The sequence below is a fragment of the Pongo abelii genome, chromosome 7, assembly GCF_028885655.2.
Source record: "Pongo abelii isolate AG06213 chromosome 7, NHGRI_mPonAbe1-v2.0_pri, whole genome shotgun sequence".
NCBI lineage: Eukaryota > Metazoa > Chordata > Mammalia > Primates > Hominidae > Pongo > Pongo abelii.
The window spans coordinates 68,722,872-68,745,710 of record NC_071992.2 but is presented as its reverse complement, the minus strand read 5'-3'; the positions used below and the strand labels follow the sequence as shown (position 1 = coordinate 68,745,710).

Here is a 22,839-nt window from a genome sequence, read left to right as displayed (position 1 = left end):
ATCTTTGTGTTAGGACATTGTAGCAGCAGCCTTTACTGGTCATGAAATTTGCATGATATCTAAAATCATATTTCTGTAAATAGGTCAATGTTGATTAATAGTAACTTTGTATAGAAAAGCAGATGCCAGCTAGCATAGAAGTGGCAGTGTAGATGCTGGTAGTTCTGGAGTCCTGGAAGCCATGAGATGCCATGCATCACAAGGCCATCACAGCCAGGTAGATAAATGCCTGAGGAAAGCAGCGGAGCTGGCCATGCCAGCATTTACAAATGGAACACTTCTTGGGCAGCCAGGTGTCATGGGGCGCAGACCCACAGTTCTCTTTGCACACATCATGCTCACAGTTCCGTCTGTAGAAGGAGAGGGGGCAGGCACAAAAGGACCCCAGCATGCAGGTTCCCCCATTCAGACAGCAGGTTCTGTTTAGCTCCTTACTGTCCTGTATCTCCATGGGCAGCACAAGTTGGGAAGACCGAGGACGAATTGCAGGCTCCTCCTGGGGCTGAATGCTGTCATCTCTGAAGGCCAGGTCTCCCTGAGATGGAGGCGCATGTTCCTGATGGCCCAACCCTTAACGACCTTTTTTGACTTTTTAATGATAGCCATTCTGCCTGCTGTGAGATGGTATTTTGTTGTAGTTTAGATTTGCATTTCTCTAATCATTAATGATCTCGAGCATGTTTTCATATGCTTGTTGGCCACATGTATGTCTTTTTTTTTTTTTTTTTTTTTTGATTCAGTCTTGCTCTGTCGCCAAGCTGGAGTGCAGTGGTGTGATCTCTGCTCACTGCACCCTCCACCTGGGTTCAAGCAGTTCTCCTGCCTCAGCCTCCTGAGTAGCTGGGACTACAGGCACGTACCACCATGCCCGGCTAATTTTTTGTATTTTTAGTAGAGATGGGGTTTCACTGTGTTGGCTAGGTTGGTCTCGAACTCCTGACCTCAAGTGATCCGCCCGCCTCGGCTACCCAAAGTGCTGGGATTATAGGCATGAGCCACGACCATGCCCAGCCTGTCTTTTGAAAAGTGTCTGTTCATGTTTTTTGTCTACTTTTCAATGGGGTTGTTTGATTTTTTTCTTTTTAACAGTAAAGTGGAAGCAAGTTTATTAAGAAAGTAAAGGAATAAAAGAATGGCTACACCACAGAACAGCTAGGTTGTTTGTTTTTTACTTGTAAATTTAAGTTCCTTATAGATTCTGGATATTAGACCTTCGTTGGATGCACAGTTTGCATATATTTTCTTCCATCTGCAGGATGTTTGTTTACTCTGTTGATAGTTTCTTTTGCTGTGCAATAGCTCCTTAGTTTAATTAGATCTCATTTGTCAATTTTTGTTTTTGTTGCAGTTGCTTTTGGCGTCTTCATCATGAAATCTTAGACAAGTCCTATGTCTAAAATGGTATTTCCTAGGTTGTCTTTCGGGTTTTTATAGTTAGGGGTTTTACATTTAAGTCTTGAATCCATCTTGAGTTGATTTTTGTATGTGGTGTAAGGTGGGGATCCAGTTTCTATCATCTGCATATGGTCACCCAGTTATCCTGGCACTTTTTATTGACTGGGGAGTCCTTTTTCCCATTGCTTGTTTTTGTCAGCTTTGTTGAGTATCAAATAGTTGTAGGTGTGTGACCTTATTTCTGTGCTGTCTATTCTGTTTCATTGGTCTATGTGTCTGTTTTTGTACCAGTACCATGCTGTTTTGGTTACTGTACCCCTGTAGTATAGTTTGAAGTCCGGTAACATGATGCCTCCAGCTTTGTTCTTTTTGCTTAGGATTGCCTTGTCTGTTTGGGCTCTTTTTTTGGTTCCATGTGAATTTTAAAACATTTTTTCCTAATTCCGTGAAGAATGTCATTGGTAGTTTGATAGGAATAGCATTGAATCTGTAAATTGCTTTGGGCAGTATGGCCATTTAAAAGTATTGATTCTTCCTATCCATGAGCATGGAATGCATTTCCACTTGTTTGCGTCATCTCTGATTTCTTTGAGCAGCGTTTTGTAATTCTTGTTGTAGAGATCTTTCACCTCCCTGGTTAGCTGTATTCCTAGGTATTTTATTCTTTTTGTGGCAATTGTAACTCACACTTTTAAAATAAAATGTGTGCTTTTTGTACAAAAAAATCTCATATCGCTGTCATGGAGCTTCCTTGGTTCATCTTTTACTGCGTGTGTTCCATTGTGTGTGCACTCAGTCCTGTGTGTGCTTGTCCATGCCCCCACCCTGTATATATATGTATGTATATATAGATGAGTCTTTTTTTAACTCTGAGATAAACCTGCAGACATGATTTCCTATCACCTCTAAATACTCTAATGTGTATTTCCCATGCACGAGGATGCTTGTACATAACCAACATACAACACTCCAAATTAGGAGATGAGCATTGATTAAACACTATATCCAGTCCACAGACTCCATTGAAGTTTTGCCAGCTTTCTCAACTGTGTCCGTTTCCTTCCTGGCCTGAGATCCTTTCCAGGAGTATGTGTTCATTTGAGCTGTCATGTCTTGAATCTGTAACTGTTTATCAGTTCTTCTTTCATTTCCTTTACAGTTTTAAAGCATATAGCCACAGCCTTCAGTTCTGCATATTCTGTAGAATGACTCTTCAACTTGAGTCTGTCTAATGGTTCCTCATGACTGGGTCCAGTCATGCATTCTTTGTCTTTATTTTTGGTACCAGTTTTATTGACATAATTCATATACCACACAATTCACTCATTTAAAGTGTGTAATTTGATTGTTTTAGATGTATTCACCGTAAGTTTTGCAACCATCACCACAGTCAATTTTAGAACATTTTCATTGCCTCAAAAAGAAACCCTATACTCTTTCATTTGTGTTCTATTGTAACTGGCTTCTTTCATTTAACATTGTTTTCAAGGCTCATCCATGCTATAGCATGTCAGTACTTCCTTCTCATTGTTGAATCGTACTCTGTTGTATGGCTATGCCTCATTTTATTTTATTTTATTTTTTTCTTTATTTGAGATGGAGTCTCACTCTGTCGCCCAGGCTGGAGTACAGAGGTGTGATCTCAGCTCACCGTAACCTCCTCCTCCTGGGTTTGAGTGATTCTTCTACCTCAGTCTCCCGTGTCGCTGGTACTACAGGCATGCGCCACCAAACCTGGCTAATTTTTGTATTTTTAGTAGAGACAGGTTTCACCATGTTGACCAGGCTGGTCTCGAACCCCTGACCTCAGGTGATCTGCCAGCCTTGGCCTCCCCAGAGTGCTGGGATTACTGTATGAGCCACCATGCCTGGCCTCATTTTGTTTATTCATCCATCATTTGATGGACATTTGGGTTGTTTGCACCTTGGAGTTGAGTAATACTGCTAAAAAAGAACATTTGTGTACAAGTTTTTTGTTTTTGTGTTTTTGTTTTTGTTTTGAGACGGAGTTTCACTCTTGTTTCCCAGGCTGGAGTGCAGTGGCACGATCTCGGCTCACCACAACTTCCGCCTCCCGAGTTCCAGCAATTCTCCTGCCACAGCCTCCCGAGTAGCTGGGTTTACAGTCATGAGCCACCACATTTGTACTGGACATATTTTTTCACTATTCTTCGGTATAGACCTAGGAATAGAATTGCTGGATATGGTAACTTCATATTTATCCTTTTGAGAACCTAAAGGTTTTCTAAAGTTGCTGCACCATTTACATTTCTACCAACAGTGTATGAGGGTTCTGATTTCTCACCATACCCTTTAACACTTGGCTATTATTTGTCATTTTTAAGATAGCCATTCCGGTGGGTATGAAGTGGTATCTCACAGTGCTTTTGGTTTGCATTTTCTAATGACTAATGATGTTGAGCATCTTTTCATGGTGTATTAACCATTCATTTGTCTTTGGAGAAATGTCTATTCAAGTCTTTTGCCTATTTTTTTATTGAGATGTCTTTTTTGTTTAATTTGAGATAAAATTCACATGACATAAAACTAACCCTTTTAATGTGAACAATTCATGACATTTAGTATATTCCTTTTTTTTTTTTAATGAGACAGAGTCTCACTCTGTCGCCCAGGCTGGAGCGCAGTGGCACAATCTCAGCTCATTGCAACCTCTGCCTCCCGGGTTCAAGTGATTCTCCAGCCTCAGCTTCTGAGTAGCTGGGACTATAGGTGCGCACCAAGCCCAGCTAATTTTCGTAGATTTAGTAGAGACAGGGTTTCACCATGTTGGCCAAGCAGGTCTTGAACTCCTGGACTCAAGGGATCTGCCCGCCTTGGCCTCCCGAAGTGCTGGGATTACAGGCATGAGCCACCATGCCTGGCCAAAGTTTTTTTAAAAGTATTTTTTCTTTTCCTTTTACTTTTAGTTGATATATAATTGTTCATATTTATGGGATACTGAGTGATATATTTTGATACATGTATACAACATGTAAGGATCAAATCAGGGTAATTAGCATATCCATCACCTCAAACATTTATCGTTTCTTTTCATTGTGAGCATTCAACATCCTTTCTTCTAGCATTTTGAAAATATACACTGAATTGTAGTTAACCATATTCACTCAACAGTGCTACAGAACACCAGACTTTATTCCTCTCATCATTATATTGATAGCCATCCTAGTGAGTATGAAGTGATGTATCATTGGGGCTTTGATTTATGTTTCCTTAATGACTAATGATGTTCAGCATCTTTTCCTGTGCATTTTGGCCATTTGTATGTCTTCTTTGGACAAACATCTCTTCAAGTCTTTTGCATATTTTTTAATTGGGTTGTCTTTTTGTTTGTGAGTTGCAAGTTTTTTTAATTATGGATATTAGACACTTTAATTAGATGTAATTTGCAAACATTTTTCCCATTATGTAAGTTGTCTTTTAATTTTCTTCATAGTGTCCTTTGAAACACAACAGTTAATTTTTATGATTTCTAATTTATCTATTTTTTTCTTGTCGGTTGTGCTTTTGATGTTATATCTAAGAAATTGCCAGATCTGAGGTCACAAAGATGTATGTATGTTTTCTTCTAGTTTTATAGTTTTATCTCTTACATTTAGGTATTTGGTCAGTGTTTACATATGGTATGAGGTAGCAGTCCAACTTCTTTGTATTACGTGTGGATATCCACTTGTCCCAGCTACTTTTGTTAAAAAGACTATTCCTTCCCTGTTGATTTGTTTCAGAAATAAGTTGACAGTAAATGTGAGGTTTTATTTCTGGATTTTCGGTTGATTTATATGTCTGTCTGTACTCTAGTACTAGTCTCTGAAAGTTACTTGGTAGGAATTTTTGAGATTAAGAAGTGTGAGTCCTCTAATTTTGTTCTTTTTCAAGATTTTTGTTGTTGTTGTTATTCTGAGTCTCTTGAGTTTCCATACAAATTTTAGATTGGGTTCTAATATGTGCAAAGTCAGGTGGTATTATGATAAAGATTGCATTGACTCCATAGATCAATTTGAGAGTACTGCTGTCTTTAAAATATTATATCTCCCAGTCCATGAAAGTGGGATATCTTCCATTTATATAGATTTTCTTTAATTTCTTAATATGTTTTATAGTTTTCAGAAAAAAGTCTTTAACATAGCTATTTACACATATACACATGTGCATACACACAAAACTCCTATACAATATCCTGGTTATAGTTAATGTTATGTAAGTATTCCAGTTAATACTGTTGTTACTAATCTTTTTATGTGTCGTTAACACTTTGGGGGAGGTGGGTTGAAACAGAAAAATAGTTAATAGAAAAGTATTTAACAGGGGGCTGGGCACGGTGGCTCATGCCTGTAATCCCAGCACTTTGGGAGGCTGAGGCAGACGGATCATGAGGTCAGGAGATCAAGACCATCCTGGCTAACGCAGTGAAACCCCATCTCTACTAAAAATACAAAAAAAAAAAAATTTAGCTGGCGTGGTGGCGGGCGCCTACTCGGGAGGCTGAGGCAGGAGAATGGTGTGAGCCCGGGAGGCGGGGCTTGCAGTGAGCTGAGATCTTGCCACTGCACTCCAGCCTGGGCAACAGAGCGAGACTCTGTCTCAAAAAAAAAAAAAAACAAAAAACTAACATGTATCTAGACTGTTTGAAATAAGAAAGGCTGAAATTACTTGTACTTTATTCTTTAGTAGAGATAATATGTGAAAAGCATCAAGTATATAGCCAAATGTAAATAAGCAGGAAACTATATGTATAATATGATCCCTGTTTTGTAAAACGTGCATCTATTCCTTAATTGACATGCATGGGAAAAATCAGAAGGAAATGCATCAGAAAATTAACTGTTTATTCCTGGCTAGAAGGATTTGATTATTTATAGTTTTTCAGTTTTTCTGTATTCTGCTTTGAACGTGTATGTATGTGAACATGTACACATGAAGAAATAATATTAAAGTTGCTGGATTAAAAAAATTTTTTTTCTTTTCTGTAGAGTGGGTCTTACTGTATTGTTTAGGCTAGTCTTAAACTCCTGGTCTCAAGCTGTCCTCCTGCCTCAGCCTCTCAAAGTGTTGGGATTATAGACATGAGCCACCATGCTCAGCAAAAGTTGCTGTTTTTATTTTATTTACTTACTTATTTGTTTTGAGATGGAGTCTCACTCTGTTGCCCAGGCTGGGGTGCAGTGGTGCAGTCTCGGCTCACTGCAACCTCTGCCTCCCGGTTCAAGTGATTCGCCTGCCTCAGCCTCCTGAGTAGCTGGGATTACAGGCATGCACCACCACGCCCAGCTAGTTTTTGTATTTTTAGTAGAGACGGGGTTTCACCATGTTGGCCAGGCTGGTCTCGAACTCCGGACTCAAGTGATCTGCATGCTTCAGTCTCCCAAAGTGCTTGTGAGCATGAGCCACTGTGCCCAGGTGAAAGTTACTGTTTTTAAATAGTGTGGTAAGCATGTAGAGATGTTAGACAACTGATTTAGTTTATTTATCTGAGGCTTTTTTTTCTTTTCTTTTTTTTGAGATGGAGCCTCACTCTGTTGCCCAGGCTGGAGTGCAGTGGCGTGATCTTGGCTCACGGCAACCTCTACCTGCTGGGTTCAAGCGATTCTCCTGCCTCAGCCTCCCGAGTAGCTGGGACTACAGGTGCACACCACCATGCCCGGCTAATTTTTGTATTTTTAGTAGAGATGGGGTTTCACTATGTTGGGCATGCTTGTCTTGAACTCCCGACCTCAGGTGATCTGCCTGCCTCACCCTCCCAAAGTGCAGGGATTACAGGCGTGAGCCACTGCACCCGGCCAAGGCTTTTTTTCTTTGTGTAAAATGTTAATTATTTGTTTTGCCTACTTTATAAACACATTGTATAAAGACATTTTAAAAATATATCTATAGTTTGGAAGTTGTGAAGCCCTGTGGAAATATCTGAAGGGGCACACATTGCTGTTCAGAAATCTGAGAAATCATCCTTATCCCTAGGTAAAACTTAAATAACAGCTGCTGGGTTGTTTTTAGATTCATGGTGTTGTTTTAATAGTATTGAGAGCCCACATTTTAAAGATATTTTTAGGCCGGGCGTGATGGCTCACGCCTGTAATCCCAGCACTTTGGGAGGCCAAGGCGGGCAGATCACGAGGTCAGGAGATCGAGACCATCCTGGCTAACACGGTGAAACCCCGTCTCTACTAAAAAATAGAAAAAATTAGCCGGGCGTGGTGGCAGGCACCTGTAGTCCCAGCTACTTGGGAGGCTGAGGCAGGAGAATGGCCTGAACTCGGGAGACGGAGCTTGCAGTGAGCCGAGATCGCGCCACTGTACTCCAGCCTGGGCGACAGAGCGAGACACCATCTCAAAAAACAAACAAACAAAAACATATTTTTAGGATTTAACATTTATCTTCACAGTTTTTTAAAGTTACTCTTCTGCTACTTACTTACTGGGATTTAAAACAGTGTCTAATAGCATTATTCAATGATTTTTCCACCAGGCACGGATGGGCAGAAGCCTTTGCAGGTATCAGAAGTTCACATATCAAATATATCTGCCCGCATGCGTGAGTATTTCTGATCTTCAGGCTTGTGATTCAGAGTCTGGAGAGGAGCAATTGTGATTGCTTTACCCTTCCAGAAAAGTATTTGAATACAGTTAATTTATACTTTTTAAATATTGTTTAAAAATAAAGATTAGTAGAATTCCTTAAAACTAAAATGGTTTCTTAGTTAAATTGATTTTTTCTCTTTTTCTCTTTCGTTAAGCAATTTAAAATATTGCTGTCTTGGAGGTCAGCTGAACTTAAGACCAGAAAAATTATTTTATTTATTTATTTATTTATTTTTGAGATGGAGTCTCACTCTGCCACCCAGGCTGGAGGGCAGTGGCGTGATCTCGGCTCACTGCAACCTCCACCTCCTGGGTTCAAGCGATTCTCCTGCCTCAGCCTCCAGAGTAGCTGGGATTACAGGTACGTGCCACTACACCCAGCTAATTTTTGTATGTTTAGTAGAGGCAGGGTTTCACCATGTTGGCCAGGCTAGTCTCAAATGCCTGACCTCAAGTGATCAACCTGCCTTGGCCTCCCAGAAAAATTATCTTAGATATACAAATATCTGTAAAGTTCTAGGATATCCCTAGGGTATCTCTGAAGGGGATTTACCTGTTAGATTTGTGAGAAATCTTTATTATATTGAAAACACTCTTTAATTTTATCGTTTGGGGCAATGTTGATGTACTGTGGAAAGAGCACAGACTTTGGAATATGATAGGTCTTGTTTTGAATTCTGGCTCTGAAAGTTTTGAGCAAACTTAGAAGATCAATAAGATTGGCACATTAGGTCAAGCTTGTCCAACCTGTGGCCCAGGTCAGTTTGAATGCGGCCCAATACAAATTAGTAAACTTTCTTAAAACATGATGAGATTTTTTTTTTTTGCGATTTTTAAATATTATTTTATTTTATTTTATTTTTTACCTCATCAGCTGTTGTTGGTGTTAATGTATTTTTATGTGTGGCCCAAGACAATTCTTCTTCCAGTGTAGCCCAGGGAAACCAAATGATTGGACACCCTTGATTTAGGTCAAAAGGTTGCTGAGAAGCAATAACCATGGAGAAGACAAGAAGGGATTGGACATACTCACATCAGTTAGTAATTCATCCCCAGAAGTGGTAGTAGCAGTAGAGTTGGGACAGATACATAAACATGAAAGAGAGAATGGGAAGAAGAACAACAGCTGAGAAGATTGGATAAGAAAACATTTCTTCCTCTTTTTATCCTGAAATACAGTCTGTCTTACCTCTGTAGGTTACAGTGAATACTGTGGCTAGGGTTGCTATGTCCTCTATCATTCTGCTCAAGCAAGAGACAGAATTCTTTTTATTCTTTTTCTTTTTTTTTGAGATGGAGTCTCTCTCTGTTGCCCAAGATGGAGTGCAGTGGCATAATCCCGGTTCACTGCAACCTCTGCCTCCCGGGTTCATGCGATTCTCCTGCCTCAGCCTCCCAAGTAGCTGGAATTACAGGCGCCTGCCACCATGCCCGGCTAATTTTTTGTATCTTTAATAGAGACAGGATTTCACCATGTTGGCTGGGCTGGTCTCAAACTCCTGATCTCAGGTGATCGGCCCGCCTCGGCCTCCCAAATTGCTGGGATTACAGGTGTGACCCACCCCGCCCGGCCCAGAATTCTTAATTACATTGGAATGGATATTGATATTTGCCCCAAGTTGAACTGCTTTAAAAGGCTGTTGCCCAACCTAGGGAAGTTTGTATTCTCAAAGAAATTTTGATACAGTTTGTAACCTCTAAGGTGGACTTACTTCATGAATCAGGAGGAAAGTGGTGAGATGTAGTTAGAGTGTGCTTATTTTTCTTTCCTTTGGATGGAGCTGAATTCAGATTATCTAGCATATTTTTAATCACAGACTTGAATTGGCTGTAATGGACACTTAGGCAAATTTTGGATTTCCCTTATTTATTTAGAGGTCTCTTAAGCAAGTACATCGCTAAGAACTAGAAAATTAGGAAAAGTATAATCTGAGCATATGAGAATTGATGCTACAGTATCAGTGTAATAAATCGCTCATTGTCCTTAGCCCCATACCATAATCTCGTGTTTTATACATTTCCAACTGTCTTGGTTTCTGGTTTCTCTTCTCGTGTCTGAGAAGTCAAAAGTAGTAAGTAAGGGTGTTGAGAAGGGAAAATGTATCTGTCAAGCTTCGTCCTTTGTTGCTGTTGCTCTGTCTTCAGAACACATTTGGAGGGGCATGGAAAGCAGAGTTGTACAGGTGTGGATGAAATAAAACAGTTCCTATGTTAAAACTGTAGCATATAGTTTTGTGTAGGTCTCAAGCAATTACCTGTTTTTGATTAATGGAATTTATCAGTTTTTATGCTTTGTTATTCTGATTTTGTTGTTTTTTCTTTTCCATGTAGGCCTGTTAGGCCTGTTACATTAAATATGAACATGGCTATGCCTTCATGGTAAGTAAGAATTTACTTATTCAATAAGAACATTATATTACCTATTTAATGTTATCAGAAATGCTTTTGTGTACAGCAGTTTTTATTTAGCTGTTTTTTAAATTGCAAAGTTGCATAGTTAACCTCTATTTACATTTTTATACTCTAGATTTAGGGGTAAACTTAAGGAGCTGTACATACAGGTAGAGGAAATAGGAGAGAGTGTTTGAATAAAAATCATGTGGGAGAATATCTTCTGCTGTTTGATAAACCTTTGTTGGTTTTAGTAACCCAACATTCGAATGACCCCTGTTAAACCACAGCCTCTTCATCTTTCCAATTTCTTGCCTGTCTGGGTTGTTTTTAAGGAAACCGCTTCCCTTCCAGCCCTCTGAAGATATCCTCACATTCCGTCTGCACTTTACTGTCAGAAAGTAGGGTCAGTTTTTTGTTCCTATATGCTACTTCCAGACTATGATTTTTCCTAACAGTTCTCTGAGACTCCTAACATCAGGTCTGTTAAAAAATGATGACTTTCGCCAGGCATGGTGGCTCACACCTATAATCCCAGCACTTTGGGAGGCAGAGGCAGGCTGATCAACTGAGGTCAGGAGTTCAAGACTAGCCTGGCCAACACAGTGAAACCCCGTGTCTACTAAAAATACAAAAATTAGCCGCGTGTGGTGGCATGCGCCTGTAGTACCAGCTAATCAGGAGGCTGACACAGGAGAATCGCTTGAACCTGGGAGGGGGAGGCTGCAGTGAGCAGAGATCATGCTACTGCACTTCAGGCTGAGCAACAGAGTGAGACTTCGTCTCAAAAAATAAATAAATAAAATAAAATAAAATAAAATTCTGGTTAGCCTTTTAATCCAAGCTACCATGAATGTAGTAAAATATACTTACTACAATAATAGATTTTTCTTAGAATCAAATGGTTCTTTTAAGATTTTGCCTTATTTTACAGGTTTGATATTATTGGGCTTTCACCAGATTCACAGGAGGATGAATCTGGGATTAAACAGGCAGCAGAAAATAGTAAGTACAGAAAATGTTTATAAAGCCAAAAGTGTTCTTAAATGTTTTTAGTAGATTCAGTAATCATATCAGTACTGGTTAAAAATTACACATTTGGGCCGGGCACGGTGGCTAATGCCTGTAATCCCAGTACTTTGGGAGGTAGAGGCGGTGGATCACCTGAAGGTCAGGAGTTCAAGACCAGCTTGGCCAGCATGGTGAAACCCCATCTCTACTAAAAATACAAAAAATTAGCTGGGCATGGTGGTGGGCGCCTGTAATCCCAGCCACTTGAGAGGATGAGGCAGGATAGTTGCTTGAACCTGGGAGATGGAGGTTGCAGTGAGCTGAGATCGCCCCACTGCGCTCCAGCCTGGGCAACCAGAGCGAAACTTCGTCTCAGAAAAACAGAAACAAAAACAAACAAAAAAAACCACATTTATCTAGTCTCAGGAGGTACTGCTGTTTCCTTCCTTTTACCCCCTGCCCCCCAGAGAGAGGGTCTTGCTGTGTCACCCAGCCTGGAGTGCAGTGGCGTGATCAAAGCTCACTGCAGCCTTGACCTCCTGAACTCAAGCGACCCTTCCACCTCATCCTCCTGAGTAGGCTGGGACCACAGAGGCACACACCACCATGCCCCGCCAGGTTTTAATTTTTTTTTTTGTAGACACAGGGTCTCCCTATGTTGCCCAGGCTTGTTTTCCTTTCTGGTCACTGTTACTTGTTTGCCACAGTGTCCACATGGACTCACTTGAGTATAGGCAATGGAGATGAGGTGGATGGGGACAAATGGCATTTATCAAGCTTTAACTCTGTCAGACATATGATAATTTTTCTTTGATTTACATACGAAAATGGAGAATACAGCAGAATGTTTGATAGTTTTGGCTGGCCAGGCGTGGTGGCTCACGCCTTTAATCCCAGCACTTTGGGAAGCCAAGGTGGGCAGATCATCTGAGGTCAGGAGTTCGAGACCAGCCTGGCTAACCTAGTGAAACCCCGTTTCTACTAAAAATTAAAAAGTTAGCTGGGCGTGGTGGCGCACGCCTGTAATTCCAGCTACTTGGGAGGCTGAGGCAGGAGAATCGCTTGAACCCAGGAGGCAGAGGTTTCAGTGAGCCGAGATTGCGCCATTGCACTCCAGCTTGGGCAACAAGAATGAAACTGTCTCAAAAAAAAAAAAAAATGGTTTTGGCCAGTTATCTTCATTAAAGAGACTTGGAATAACAGTGAAAATAATGATATAATGAGTATAATGATAAGAAACAGTGAAAATGTGGCCAAGTGCGGTGGCTCACGCCTGTAACCCCAGCCCTTTGAGAGGCCGAGGCAGGCAGATCACCTGAGGTCAGGAGTTTGAGACTAGCCTGGCCAACATGGTGAAACCCCGTCTCTACTAAAAATACAAAAAAATTAGCCAGGCATGGTGGCGGGCGCCTATAATCCCAGTTACTCGGGAGGCTGAGGCAGGAGAATCGCTTGAACCCAGTAGGCGGAGGTTGCAGTGAGCTGAGGTTGTGCCATTGCACTCCAGCCTGGGTGACAGAGAGAGACTCTGTCTCAAAAAAAAAAAAAAGAAAGAAAAAAGTTGTTAATTTTAGTGCGGTAATAATAACAGGTGCCACTGATTGAGCACATAACTGTTTACAAACTAGGTGTTTCTTACGGGGCACCTCATTTGACACCCCTGTGAAGTATTAGCTCTGCTTTACAAAACTTCAAAAGCCTGGTCTCTGGTTAGGAGTCCATCTCCTTTATGATTATGGTAATTCTATTTGTTCGGAGGGGGAAACAGAATACTAACTTACTGGGATGTGTCTATTTTTAACAAATGCACAGGAGGCCGGGCATGGTGGCTCACGCCTGTAATCTCAGCACTTTGGGAGGCTGAGGCGGGCAGATCACCTGAGGTCGGGAGTTCGAGATCAGGCTGACCAACATGGAGAAATCCCTTCTCTATTATAAATACAAAATTAGCTGGGCATGGTGGCGCCTGCCTGTAATCCCAGCTACTTGGGAGGCTGAGCCAGGAGAATTGTTTGAACCTGGGAGGCAGAGGCTACAGTGAGCTGAGATCCCACTGTTGCACTCCAGCCTGGGCAACAAGAGTGAAACTCCATCTCAAAAAAAAAAAGAAATGCACAGGTGCACAGGAATGTACTTTTGTTTTACACATATGTACTGAAATATTGACAAGTATAATAATGTGAGGACTGGGATTGCCTTCAGGAAAATCTGGTTGGTGACTCCTGAGTATGGGTGGGTGTAGGTGGATGTGGGCAGCAATGGCAAGGCAGGCTGGCTGTGAATTGTTTTGCTTTTTGGTAATTTTTTATTTACATAGTTACTTAGAGACTGTCGCCCAGGTTAGAGTACAGTTGGTGATCATATCTCACTGCAGCCTCAAATTCCTGGTCTCCAGCAACTCTCCCGCCTCGGCTTCTGAGTAGCTGGGACTACAGGCATGTGCCACCATGCCTGGCTAATTTTTAAGCTGTTTTGTAGAGATGAATTCTCATTATGTTGTCCAGGCTGGTGGGAAACTCCTGCCCTCAGGTGATCCTCCCCAAAAGTACTGGGATTACAGGCATGAGCCACTGAGCGCAGCCCTTTTGTTTTAAAAGAACTCTTTAAGGTCTTTAAAACAGGGAAAATACATTCAAAAGATGTGAGATATTTGGGAATGTCAAACCAACAACACTGACTTATGGATCATCAAAAAGTAGATTGGAGTTAGAATCCTAGAGTTAGGATTTTGTCTGAAAATAATAGATGACAAAAGTATGAGGGTAAGTGTTAGATGCTATGGAAAACAGGGAGGGCCTGGGCCCTGTGAAGAAGATACGTGGGCCTCATGAGTTCCAGAATGAAAGATTCTGTCCTAACAATAGAGTTGGCCTACGAAATACTTGTTACTTCTTTCCTCTCTGAAGTGATGACTTACTGGAGAAAATTAGAATCAGACTCAGCCAGGAAAGAAAAAACAAAAGAGAATGTGCCACTGAACAAAGAAGACAGTGCTCAGGTTACATAGTTGGGAGTACATAGTGCCGTTATCCTTAGGTGAAAGGTGATTGAGGCCAAGGGATGTTGCTCATACCTGTAATCCTAGCACTTTGAGAGGCTGAGGCAGGAGGATCACTTGAGCCCAGGGGTTCAAAACCAGCCTGGGCAAGAGTCGCTACAAAAAATAAACAAAATTAGCTGGGCATGGTGGCGCATGTCTGTGGTCCCCCAGCTGCTTGAGAGTCTGAGGTGGGAGGATTGCTAGAGCCTGGGAGGTCAGCAACAGAGTGAGACCCTGTTTTGAGAGAGAGAGAGACAGACAGAGACAGACACAGAGGGAGAGTGTGAGCGAGCAGAAGAGATTGATTCTATTTTTTTTGTTTGTTTTTGAGATGGAGTCTTGCTCTCTTGCTCAGGCTGGAGTGCAGTGGCGCGATCTCAGCTCACTGCAACCTCCATCTCCCGGGTTCAAGTGATTCTCCTGTCTCAGCCTCCCAAGTAGCTAGGACTACAGGCCTGTGCCACCATGCCCGGCTACGTTTTGTATTTTAGTACAGACGGTGTTTCACCATGTTGCCCAGGCTGGTCTCAAACTCCTGGCCTCAAGTTGATCTGCCGGCCTCAGCCTTCCAAAGTGCTGGGATTACAGGCGTGAGCCACTGTGCCTGGCCAATTCTGTGATTTTTTAAAAACAACAGAATGAATGGTTTTAAACACTTAACTACATACAATTTTAAAATGACAACTTTTAGGTACAAATGCCTATGGTTCATTGAAGAGAGAAACATGGAATATGTATGAGCAGAATTAACTATTAATTTTTTAAAAATCCATCTCTTGATGAGAGAAAGAACTGTTGTTAACAAAATATTTAATGGGAAATTATTGAAGTTTTAATTAAAATTTTATTTTTTTATTTTCAATTTTTGTGGGTACATAGTAGGTGTACATATTTATATGTACGTGAGACGTTTTGATACAGGGATGCAATGTGAAATAAGCACATCATGGAGAATGGGGTGTCCATCCCCTCAAGCATTTATCCTTTGAGTTACAAAGAATCCATTTACACTCTTGTAAGTTATTTTAAAATGTACACTAAGTTACTATTGACTGTAGTCACCCTATTGTACTGTCAAATAGTAGGTCTTATTCTATTTTTTTGTACCCATTAACTAGCTGCACCTCACCTCCAGCCCCCCAATACCCTTCCAGCCTCTGATAACCATACTTCTACTACTGTCTGTGTCTGTGAGTTCGGTTAGTTTTAGATCCCACAAAAAAAGTGAGAACATGCAATGTTTGTCTTTCTGTGTCTGGCTTATTTCACTTAACATAATGATCTCCAGTTCCACCTGTGTTGTTGCAAATGACTGGATCTCATTCTTTTTTTATGGCTGAATAGTACTTATATGTACCACATTTTCTTCATCCAGTCATCTGTTGATGGACACATAGGTTACTTCCAAATCTTGGCTATTGGGAACAGTGCTACAACAAACATGGGAGTACAGATATCTCTTCAATATACTGATTTCCTTTCTTTTGGGTATATATCTCAAAAGATATATACCCAAATATAGTTAAAAGAAAGATACTTTCTTTTGAGTATATATCCAGTGGGATTGCTGGGTCATATGGTAGCTCAATTTTTAGTTTTTTGAGGAACCTCCAAACTGTTCTCCATAGTAGTTGTACTAATTTACATTCCCACCAACAGTGTATGAGGGTTCTCTTTTCTCCACATCCTCACCAGCATTTGCTATTAACTGTCTTTTGAATAAAAACCATTTTAACTGGGGTGAGATGATATTTCATTGTAGTTTTGATTTGCATTTTGCTGGTCATCAGTGATGGTGGGCACCTTTTCATATGCCTGTATGCCATTTTTATGTCATCTTTTCAGAAATGTCTATTCAGATCTTTGGCCCATTTTTTTTGTTGTTGTTGTTTGTTTGTTTTGAGACAGAGTCTTACTCTTTCGCCAGGCTGGGGTGCAGTGGCGCAATCTTGGCTTACTGCAACCTCTGTCTCCCGAGTTCAAGTGATTCTCCTGCCTCAGCCTCCTGAGTAGCTGTGACTACAGGTGTGCACCACCATGCCCAGCTGATTTTTTAATCGTTAGTAGAGACGGGGTTTCACCATGTTGGGCAGGATGGTCTCGATCGCTTGACCTCGTAACCCACCCTTCTTGGCCTCCCAAAGTGCTGGGATTGCAGGCATGAGCCACTGTGCCCGGCCTGGCCCATTTTTTGATCAGATTATTAGATTTTTTTCCTATAGAGTTGTTAAAGCTCCTTATATATTCTGGTTATTAATCCCTTGTCAGACGGGTAGTTTCCAAATGTTTTCTCCCATTCTGTGGGTTGTCTCCTCACTTTGTTGATTGTATCCTTTGCTGTGCAGAAGCTTTTTAACTTGATGTGATCCCATTTGTCCATTTTTGCTTTGGTTGATATGCTTGTGGGGTATTTCTCAAGAAATTTTTGCCCAGACCAATGTCCTGGAGATTTTCCCCAATTTTTTCTCGCAGTAGTTTCATAGTTTGAGATCTTAGATTTAAGTGTTTATTGTGATTTGATTTTTGTATACAGCAAGAGATAGGGTCTAATTTTATTCTTCTGCATATGGATATCCAGTTTTCCCAGTACCATTTTTATTGAAGAGACTGTCTTTTCCCCAATGTATGTTCTTGACACCTTTGTCGAAAATGAATTCACTGTAGGTGTGTGGATTTGTTTGTGGGTTCTCTATTCTGTTCCTTTAGTCTATGTGTCTGTTTTTATGCCAGTACCATGCAGTTTTGGTTACTGTAGCTTTGTAGTATAATTTGAAGTAAAGTAATGTGATTCCTCTAGTTTTATTCTTTTTGCTTAGGGTAGCTTTGGCTACTCTGAGTCATTCGTAATTCCATATACATTTTAGGGGGCCAGGCACGGTGGCTCACACCTGTAATCCCAGCACTTTGGGAGGCCGAGGTGGGCGGATCACAAGTTCAGGAGATCGAGACCATCCTGGCTAACATGGTGAAACCCCGTCTCTACTAAAAATACAAAAAATTAGCCGGGCGTGGTGGTGGGCACCTGTAGTCCCAGCTACTTGGGAGGCTGAGGCAGGAGAATGGCATGAATCTGGTAGGCGGAGCTTGCAGTGAGCCAAGATCATGCCACTGCACCCCAGGCTGGGTGAGAGAGTAAGACTTTGTCTCAAAAAAAAAAAAAAAATATTTAGGATTGTTTTTCTATTTCTGTGAAGATTGTCATTGGTATTTTCGTAGAGATTGCATTGAATCTGTAGATTGCTTTGGGTGGTTTGGGAAAAATATTCCATGTTCATGGATTAGAAGAATTCATGAACAATAACAATCAATATTGTTATCGGTTCTTCTTATCCATGAACATGGAATCTTTTTTCCATTTTTTGGTGTCCTCTTTCATTAGTGTTCTATAGTTTTCATTATAGAAACCGTTCACTTCTTTGTTTAATTCCTAGGTATTTAATTTTATGTGTGACTATCGGAAATTTGATTTTTTTAAAATTTGCTTTTCACATTGTTCTCCGTTGGCATATGAAAATACATTCTAATTTTGTATTTTAATGGAGTGCTTTGAATTTTTCACTCATTTCCACCTTAAAAGTAATTGTGCTTTTCTATTATTAATTTTTTCCTAATTTAAATTTTATCAGTGGGCTTAACTCTGAAAGTATTGCTGACTAACTTTCATGTTGTTTTTAGTAAAAGCTTTGATTGATCAAGAAGTGAAGAATGGCATTCCTTCTAACAGAATTATTTTGGGAGGGTTTTCTCAGGTAAGATAAAATTTGAGTGGAATGTCAATACCATCAGTATACTTATCTAGAAGTCTGTGCATTACTCCTTTCTATAGAGTAGTCTTTTTTGATGTTATGGAATCTTGACTGATACACTTACCTTTAATGTTTAATTAAGTTTCAGTGTACTGGAACTAATTAATTTCTTCTTAGGAGGACTATAATACACATGTACACGTTATTAAATTTCTAAGTTAACACAGTGTATCCTTTTAATTAATTAAAACTCTGATAACACAGGCATGAGTCCCCTCTATAGGAGGAGACTACTGATAGGAACAGTAAAGTGGAATAAAAGAGAATTTCTTCCCTTTACCTTCACGTATTACAGGTTTTAAGTATGAATATGTGGTGTTTATTTTTGGCATTTTTCTTCATCTCTGTACTTTTTCCCCTGCTTTCTGTACTCCCTCCACAGACATAGCTTCCTCATACGGACCTTTCATGGCTACTGCAGCATGTAAGCTGTTTGCCATGGAACCAGTCCCCAGATGCTCTAACTTCTCATCTGTAAATCTTCTAAGTAAGCAACTTAGTGTTTGGATTACCTTAATTAGGGAGATGTTTGGATTACCTTAATTAGGGAGATGTCAGAATTCTGAAATTATTTAGAAGATAGAATTCAATAGAAAGATTTGTTGATACAATATAGTGAAAAGGTGTTATTGATTTGGTGTTTGTTGAAATTCACAGATAATGTATATTGTAATACACATTGTGACATAAACATAGGGACAAAAATTAATGATCCAGGCCAGGCGCGTTGGCTCACGCCTGTAATCCCAGCACTTTGGGAGGCCAAGGTGGGTGGATCATGTGAGGTCAGGAGTTCGAGACCAGCCCAGCCAACATGGTGAAACCCCGTCTCTACTAAAAATAAAAAAATTAGCTGGGCATGGTGGTGCGCGCCTCTGTAACTCCAGCTACTCCGGAGGCTGAGGCAGGAAAATCACTTGAACCCAGGAGCCAGAGGTTGCCATGAGCCAAGATCGCACCACTCTACTCCAGCCTGGGCAACAAAGCTGAGACTCTGTCTCAAAAATAATAATAATAATAATAATAATAATAATAATAATGATCCAGAATAACAAGTTCATGTGGGAGTGTGTATATTTGATATTCATTCATTACAGTATATAGAAACCAACTCAATACCTCAAGCAAGGAGTAAGCGATGAGTCTGTGGCATCCTATCAAGGAAACTGAGGAGGAAAGTGAGGCAAGGCCTCAGGAAGTAGCTAGGAATTGAAAAGCAGTTGGGCCTTGCTCACCATCTCTCATCTCTTGTTTCTTTGCTTATCTGTTTCATTTACCTTTCCATAAACAATTGGCCATCTTGGCTTTTGCAGCCTATAGCTTTTCCAGCTCTTGAATATACATGTTACAGGTGTACCCACACAGAGAGTGACTGGTGGTCATTGAATCCCATTTCCACAGTGTCAGGAGAAAACATCACTGCCTGGGATGTGAAAGGCTCTCGTGTACTCATGTGTTGCAGTAACCCATGGACATGTTCAGAGTGATGGGGCTCCTGGATGCTGGCAGGAGTACAGCTTCTAGAATGCAGGGTGTTGTGAGCTGGGTAGGCAGATACTCTGAAGGTGTCTGCTAAATAGTTCTTATTATCTTAAATTCTCATTTAGAAAGTAATACCAATTTAAGGGCCAGGCACGGTGGCTCACACCTGTTATCCCAACACTTTGGGAGGCTGAGGCGGGCGGATCACCTGAGGTCGGGAGTTTGAGACCAGCCTGACCAACATGGAGAAACCCCGTCTCTACCAAAAATACAAAATTAGCCGGGTGTGGTGGTGCATGCCTGTAATCACAGCTACTCGGGAGGCTGAGGCAGGAGAATCGCTTGAACTTGGGAGGCGGAGGTTGTGGTGAGCTGAGATTGCACCATTGCTCTCCAGCCTGGGCAACAAGAGTGAAACTCCATCTCAAAAAAAAAAAGAGAAAGTAATACCAATTTAAGACCAGATTGGATTTCATGCCTAAAACTCTGCAAAGGAGAAAATATAAATTCAGAATATTCCTAAGGTATGTTGTAAGTGCAGCAGTTTCCCATGGTACAAACTATGTCTCTTCGGAAAGGAAGTCTGTATGTTCTCTGGTGTAGAGAACCGCGTCCTTTAGGACACGATGGGGTGTGTTTGTATTTCCACTGTTTGCCTGATTTGATTTGACACCAGCCACCGAGTTTGATTTTTTTATGGATATCATTAGTAACAAGAAATTCCCTAAATTGCTGTGGGCAAGCGTGTGTGTTCCATTGACTTTCCCTGCTTGTCTTTTCAGGGAGGAGCTTTATCTTTATATACTGCCCTTACCACGCAGCAGAAACTGGCAGGTGTCACTGCACTCAGTTGCTGGCTTCCACTTCGGGCTTCCTTTCCACAGGTAACTTGGTTGATGCAGTCAACATGAGATTACTGAGCTAAAGGTAGCTAGTAGATAATATTGGAGATAAAGTCATCTTATTTTTTTTTATTAATAAACTTTATTTTTTGGAGAAGTTTTAAATTCACAGCAAAACTGAGCAGAAGGTGCAGAGTTACTGTCTACCTCCTGTCCCCACACATGCACAGCCTCCCCACCATCAGCATCCCCACCTCCACAGCCATGTCTTTGCTGCAGTCAGTGATGCTGCACTGACACATCACCATCACTGAGTCTCCACTTACAGCACTCATCCTTTTTTAAAAATAATTTTCTTAGACTTTTGTGATGTATTACTAGGCCTTATTTCTGTATGCTATACTGTCTGTATTTTGGAGTACATAGAATGGAATTAGAAAGAAACCTTATTGTCACATATCTTATATTAGAAGGATTTGATACATTTTAGTATATATATGAAAATGAGGACTCTTTTTAACATATAGAAATAATACTTATTTTTAGACCAGGTGAGGTGGCTCATGCCTGTAATCCCAGCACTTTGGGAGGCTGAGGCGGGCGGATCACCTCAGGTCAGGAGTTCAAGACCAGCCTGGCCAACATGGTGAAACCCCATAGCTACTAAAAATACAGAAATTAGCTGGGCTTGGTGGTGCACACCTATAATCCCAGCTACTTGGGAGGCTGAGGCATGAGAATCACTTGAACCCAGGAGGTGGAGGTTGCAGTGAGCCACGATTGTGCCACTTCACTTCAGCCTGGGTAACAGAGCAAGACTCTGTCTTTGAAAAAAAAAGATAGCTAAATAAAACAGCAACTCAAAATACTAAAACAACAACCAACCAAACAAAAAAAAAGCTGAAAATATAAAGATGGATTAAAATATAATCTGCTTGGCTGGGCGCGGTGGCTTACGCCTGTAATCCCAGCACTTTCGAAGGCCAAGGCAGGTGGATCACAAGGTCAGGAGATTGAGACCATCCTGGGTAACACGGTGAAACCCTGTCTCTACTAAAAAATACAAAAAAATTAGCTGGGCGTGGTGGCATGTGCCTGTAATCCCAGCTACTCGGGAGGCTGAGGCAGGCAGGGAGAATTGCTTGAACTTGGGAGGTGGAGGTTGCAGTGAGCTGAGATCACGCCACTGCACTCCAGCCTGGGCAACAGAGCAAGACTCCGTCTCAAAAAAACTAAACGAAACAAAAAAACGTATATATAATCTGCTTCAAGGAACTCATTCATTGGGAAGATATATATTATAATACAAGGCAAAGTGATCATACATCCTATAGAAGTCAAAGGGATGTGGTGAGTATATGGATGGAAGGAATTTTATTTTTTTGGCCAAATATAACTTCTAATATGTTATATATATGCATATTTATGTACAATTTTAAATGCCTGGCATAGTGTCCTATACTTTTACAAAAATAATACTATTTCTTCTTTTGCTTTTTGCAGGGTCCTATCGGTGGTGCTAATAGAGATATTTCTATCCTCCAGTGCCACGGGGATTGTGACCCTTTAGTTCCCCTGATGTTTGGTTCTCTTACGGTTGAAAAACTAAAAACATTGGTGAATCCAGCCAATGTGACCTTTAAAACCTATGAAGGTATGATGCACAGTTCGTGTCAACAGGTAGGTGTCTGGAAGCAGTGATCAGTGCCATATTTGTAACTTTTTTCATGTGATATTTTCAAGAAAAGTAACATTTGAAAGCTTGGGGATTTAAATGAGTTAATTCATATTGATTCATAAGTCACTATGAGCAGGTCATTAGATGAGTGTGTATTCAACTTAATTCAACAAATATCTACTGATTGGCTATTATACACAGCATTGTACATAATTCAAAGATGAATAATAAACATTCCCTTTCATTAAAATTTAAGGTAAATTAAAATTTAGTAGAAAGATGCATGTCTAAGTAACTGTATGGATAGCAGAATGTGATATACATTGTATTAGAAGCTTTAAAAAGTGCCCTTGGAAAATAACAAAAGGTGCCCTGAAAAACTGAGAAGAGATTAATTTATCTTAGGAGGCACTGAGACCATGATGAAACAGCTAGATTTTGAAAAATGGTGGGATTTGGATAGCAAATGTGCAGAGAAAGAACTATAGGACAGGAAAAGCAAGCCATTCAGTCTTAGGAAAAGCCGGGTGTGATAGGACAGAAGACATAGGAAACAGAGACTCTTTGTGCTGAGAAGGGACTTACTAGACTTATTCTCTA

The 22,839-nt window shown here is 40.7% G+C and overlaps 1 protein-coding gene and 1 pseudogene across 9 annotated transcripts in view; one reads left to right on the top strand and one right to left on the bottom strand.

The window, feature by feature from the left end:
- The window catches only part of LYPLA1 (lysophospholipase 1), a 54,217-nt gene that overhangs the window by 27,325 nt on the left and 4,053 nt on the right, over positions 1–22,839 (top strand). For 3 of the 9 annotated variants that reach the window (NM_001131978.1, XM_024250555.3, XM_054560879.2), the window contains 6 exon segments: positions 7,877–7,942; positions 10,321–10,368; positions 11,315–11,385; positions 18,107–18,180; positions 20,502–20,603; positions 22,065–22,241. In NM_001131978.1, coding sequence (NP_001125450.1) covers positions 7,877–7,942; positions 10,321–10,368; positions 11,315–11,385; positions 18,107–18,180; positions 20,502–20,603; positions 22,065–22,241 — 538 coding nt within the window. 9 annotated transcript variants of the gene reach the window in all.
- Positions 95–2,505, bottom strand: LOC100438745 (putative protein CRIPTO3; annotated as a pseudogene).